At 40.9% G+C, this 5,263-nt stretch overlaps 1 protein-coding gene across 1 annotated transcript in view; it reads right to left on the bottom strand.

The window, feature by feature from the left end:
- Positions 1-3,968, bottom strand: part of LOC139751106 (zinc metalloproteinase nas-15-like) — a 21,320-nt gene extending 17,352 nt beyond the window's left edge. Inside the window, exons 1-4 of the mRNA XM_071666204.1 lie at positions 3,871-3,968; positions 2,180-2,390; positions 1,858-1,930; positions 1,337-1,458 (exon numbers count right to left, since the gene is read on the bottom strand). Of these exons, the coding sequence (XP_071522305.1) occupies positions 1,337-1,458; positions 1,858-1,930; positions 2,180-2,368 (384 nt within the window). The 5' untranslated portion in view covers positions 2,369-2,390; positions 3,871-3,968. The remainder of the gene's footprint in view (positions 1-1,336; positions 1,459-1,857; positions 1,931-2,179; positions 2,391-3,870) is intronic.
- Positions 3,969-5,263: the final 1,295 nt, after the last annotated feature.

Raw genomic sequence — 5,263 nt, 5'->3', positions numbered from 1 at the left:
AATTGGGAGGTGAGTTTGAATGGAGAAAAACTGGAGGAAGTGAAGTGTTTTAGATATCTGGGAGTGGATCTGGCAGCGGATGGAACCATGGAAGCGGAAGTGGATCATAGGGTGGGGGAGGGGGCGAAAATCCTGGGGGCCTTGAAGAATGTGTGGAAGTCGAGAACATTATCTCGGAAAGCAAAAATGGGTATGTTTGAAGGAATAGTGGTTCCAACAATGTTGTATGTTTGCGAGGCGTGGGCTATGGATAGAGTTGTGCGCAGGAGGATGGATGTGCTGGAAATGAGATGTTTGAGGACAATGTGTGGTGTGAGGTGGTTTGATCGAGTGAGTAACGTAAAGGTAAGAGAGATGTGTGGAAATAAAAAGAGCGTGGTTGAGAGAGCAGAAGAGGGTGTTTTGAAGTGGTTTGGGCACATGGAGAGAATGAGTGAGGAAAGATTGACCAAGAGGATATATGTGTCGGAGGTGGAGGGAACGAGGAGAAGAGGGAGACCAAATTGGAGGTGGAAAGATGGAGTGAAAAAGATTTTGTGTGATCGGGGCCTGAACATGCAGGAGGGTGAAAGGAGGGCAAGGAATAGAGTGAATTGGAGCGATGTGGTATACCGGGGTTGACATGCTGTCAGTGGATTGAATCAGGGCATGTGAAGCGTCTGGGGTAAACCATGGAAAGCTGTGTAGGTATGTATATTTGCGTGTGTGGACGTATGTATATACATGTGTATGGGGGGGGGGGGTTGGGCCATTTCTTTCGTCTGTTTCCTTGCGCTACCTCGCAAACGCGGGAGACAGCGACAAAGTATAATAGAATAGAATAGAATATATATATATATATATATATATATATATATATATATATATATATATATATATATATATAAGCCATTTTACATCTTGTGCCTCAGTACTCTAAATTTTTCGGCATGTAGCAAGAATTTAGAAAATGGGACTACTATTCAAAGTACTGCAGTTGGTGCTTCGAAAATAACCTATGATTTCGAGAGAGAGAAAAATGTCTTCAGAATTTATGATTCGTCCAGTAAATACATAAAAAAGATATATATATAGACCACGAGAGAGAGAGAGAGAGAGAGAGAGAGAGAGAGAGAGAGAGAGAGAGAGAGAGAGAGCAAACATTGTGGACGATAGTTTAGAAAACACACACACGGGGTAAAGAAAACGACGCCACGCAAAGTTGTTATTATATATACCTCGTACCATTTTTTTTTTTCCCACTTTCACCGAGTACTTAGGGAAATTTTTTTATTAACCCTTGCCATGACATGAGACGGATAAGAGAATGAAAGAGACATTATGAGGGAAGACTCACATGAGGAGGCGTCTGTGCATTCAGCCTAGCCAGCTCCTGGCGTGTGAGGATAATGTCGCCCTGAAATTTTCCCGCCAACAGGATCGGGTCGTCGGCGCCATCTTTGTCCACGGGAACCACGGCTGGCGGGGCGAGAGAGAGAGGGAAGAATGAGGGTTTAGAATGAGGGAAGAATGAGGGTTTGGAATGAGGGAAGAATGAGGGTTTAGAATGAGGGAAGAATGAGGGAAGAATGAGGGTTTAGAATGAGGGTTTGGAATGAGGGAAGAATGAGGGTTTAGAATGAGGGAAGAATGAGGGTTTGGAATGAGGGAAGAATGAGGGTTTAGAATGAGGGGGATTAAAAAGTAATGAGGTGGTCAAGGTGAGGGTGAAGGAGGGGGGAGAAAGATGGGAGATGAGGGGGTGGGTTGTTCGAAAATGGACGAGAGGAAGAAGGTAACGGAAATACATGTCATTATTAATTGTGTTGTGTGTTTGTGTGTGTGTGTGTGTGTGTCAGAGTGTGGGGGTAGACTCACCTTTCTCTCTACTGCCGGCGGCCATGTCGTCGGGGCTCAGCGGTTCGCCCAGCGTGTCCAGCTCCACCAGGATCTAAGACACGGAGGAATACAGACGCACACGCATCAGAACACATACGAGGAAGCGGACCACTATGCGGCTTATGGGCACCACAAAGTATCGTTTCACTGTAGCTATTTTCTCTCAGAGAAGGTTAGACTGGGCGATGTGGTCTGTAATTATCATGAGAGATAGATAGATAGATAGATAGATAGACAGATAGATAGGTAGAGGGAGAAAGAGAGAGAGAGTCGATTAAACGGGGTCGCTGTATACACTCACAGACTCAGGGTCGCCATCGGCCACGGACTCCGGCAGGAGGGGGGTGGTGGTGGGTCTTGCGCCTCGATGGGGTCTCCTGAAGCGGGAGATCGAGTTCGAGTCGGAGGTTCTGTGGATGGCGGCCACGCTCGCCCACCCACCCGCCGCCACCACCGCCAGCAGCACCGCCACCGCCAGGCAGGTCCTCATGTTGGGTACTGGTAACGCTGCTCTGAGTATAGGGGATAGAAATAGGTTGATAAGGTAATTGCTTCGTTTTCTATATCACACACACACACACACACACACACACACACACACACACACACACATATATATATATATATATATATATATATATATATATATATATATATATATGTGTATATATATATATATATTCCTATGAGTCCACGGGGAAAATGAAACACGATAAGTTCCCAAGTGCACTTTCGTGTGATAATCACATCCTCAGGGGAGACACAAGAGAGAGAAATATAAAAGTCAGTTGATATACAACGAAGAAACGAAGCTAGGACGCCATTTGGTAAATATGTGATTGTCTAAGACAGACAATGAGCGTATCATAAACTTATTATGTGGACAAGAAGGGAAATTGTTAACAAATTTTATCAATAAAGCTATCCAATTTGTATAGACCTACACTGATATTAAGGTTATAATTCTCTCTGTATTTAATAATTGAAGATTCAGTTATATTTCTCATGGTACTGGAGTTAGAGTTAATAACTCATTTAGCATTACTCCAATCAATACAATGATCATAGCTTTTAACGTGATTAAACAAGGTATTTGATTCTTTTCCCGTTCTTATATTATATTCATGTTGCTTAAGTCTAACAGAAAGATCCTTACCAGTCTGTCCAACATAAAATTTATCACAATTTCTACATGGCACTTTATAGATGCATCCAGAATTTTCTGGTGAGTTTCTGATTAAGATATTCTCTATAGTATTATTGTTGCTGAAGGCATTTAAGCAATATATATATATATATATATATATATATATATATATATATATATATATATATATATTATACATAATCGCTGTTTCCCGCATCAGCGAGGTACCGCCAGGCACATATACATACATATCAACATATACATATATATACACATGTACATACATATTCATACTTGTTTGCCTTCATCCATTTCTGGCGATACCTCATCCCGCAGGATACAGCACCGCTACCCCCTGCTTCAGCAAGGAAGAGAAAAAAAAGAAAAGAAAAAAAAGGCCTCTCGTTCACACTCAGTCTCTATCCGTCATGTGTAATGCACCGAAACCACAGCTCCCTTTCCACATCCAGGCCGAACGCTTCGCCCGTAAAGGGGTGCCAGGTGCTGTGTTATTATTCAATCAGTTGATTGGTTAATTAGTATTCATGTGATGATATAGAATATAAATATGTATGTAACACACATTATATTTCCTCTGAGCACGATGTCACCGAATTAGTCGTACACACTTCCTTACGTAAGGTATAACTTGTAGTCGTGCGTCTGGCAGTGCGGGTGACGGTGCGTTAGCTAAGACGCGTTTGCTGCCGATCATCTCAAATACAAAAAAAACGCAACGACATACAAACCAATATTAAAAAAAAATGCGCACATGAACACGAGTAAATGCATTCGTATATTATAGACCAGTATATACATATAATACATGTATAACGACATGTTACCTCCCGTTGGCTGCCAGTTGCCGCTGCCGCAATTCTCTTATAACAGTCCAGCGTGGCAATAACGCAGGGTAGCAGTGTTACCAGTATGGAGGTCCGGGTCGTTGTTCCGATCACAGGAGGCCACTGGCGAAATATATATAACCCTCAGGGCGCCAGCATAATCCTGGCAACGCCGCACCACCACTGAGAAATTGACAGTAAATAATCGGCTCTTTCTAGCAGATGCGGTTGGGTAGCGCGAGAGCGACGTCGCCATGTTGGAAGTCTTTTTATATAATATTACGAAGGGAAATTGTTTCTTTTTTCGAGTTTATTAAACGCGTAGGACTCTTGATGTTTTAGAAATATTAAAAGAGATTGTCTTAACTCTTGATATAAACAGTTCGTTAATGAGTTTGTTTTTTAATGGGATTTTATTAATGTATTTTCATTATTTCTAATATCCTAAAGGAACGTTCTGATTTGATACGTTGGCGCCCTACGACCATGGATATCAGGTATTTAGATCATCAAATATTATTATTTTAGGGAAGTCCTCGTGTACTGAAAATCGCTAGGATAATTCGTCTATAGCAAAGTTAAAGTGCGCAAAGGAATTGGGTCATTTTCAAGTGAATGGTTTGATTATTCGGGTTCACATGACTACATTCTAAAGTTCCATCATATATCGTGTCACTCTCAGCGCTCAACCATAGGCAATAATCACACATTCCAGAATATATATAAAAAATCACACATTCCAGAGTATATATATATATATATATATATATATATATATATATATATATATATATATATATATATATATATATATATATAAAGGAAGCAGGAAATTACGAACCCCCATGATGACTCATCTTCATGACCCGGAAATATATCAGTGGTCCGCGCAGGTACGTACAGAGCCATGGCGTTACGTACTTCACCGTCGACATAAGATAAAAAGGAATCCACAAATATCCATTTCATCCCTTAAGCAAAGTGAACGATCGTTGACTCACAAGGTCGTTCCCAAGGGTCGTAACTATGCCCTCATGGTTTTGTATCCCGTACTGAGGTGGTTAGGCTGAAATAGAGACGATGGTTCGGTAGAATAAGTCATCATAATAACCCTTCACTCTTTCTAACTCCGTTGATGATAAACGTATCTAAATTCTAACGCTTCTAAATCTATGTCATACATTTTTTTTTCTTCATTAAAACAAGGTTATGTTGCAGTGTCTTTCATAGTTGTAAAATGTCTAGATGCGATTAATCATCGGATTGTTACGCGATTAATCATCGGATTGTTACACGATTAATCATCGGATTGTTACACGATTAATCATCGGATTGTTACACGATTAATCATCGGATTGTTACACGATTAATCATCGGATTGTTACACGATTAA

This window comes from Panulirus ornatus, chromosome 11 (assembly GCF_036320965.1).
Source record: "Panulirus ornatus isolate Po-2019 chromosome 11, ASM3632096v1, whole genome shotgun sequence".
In the NCBI taxonomy this organism is placed as follows: Eukaryota; Metazoa; Arthropoda; class Malacostraca; order Decapoda; family Palinuridae; genus Panulirus; species Panulirus ornatus.
Note: the sequence above shows the minus strand (reverse complement) of the source record. Positions and strands in the feature narration are given on the sequence as shown.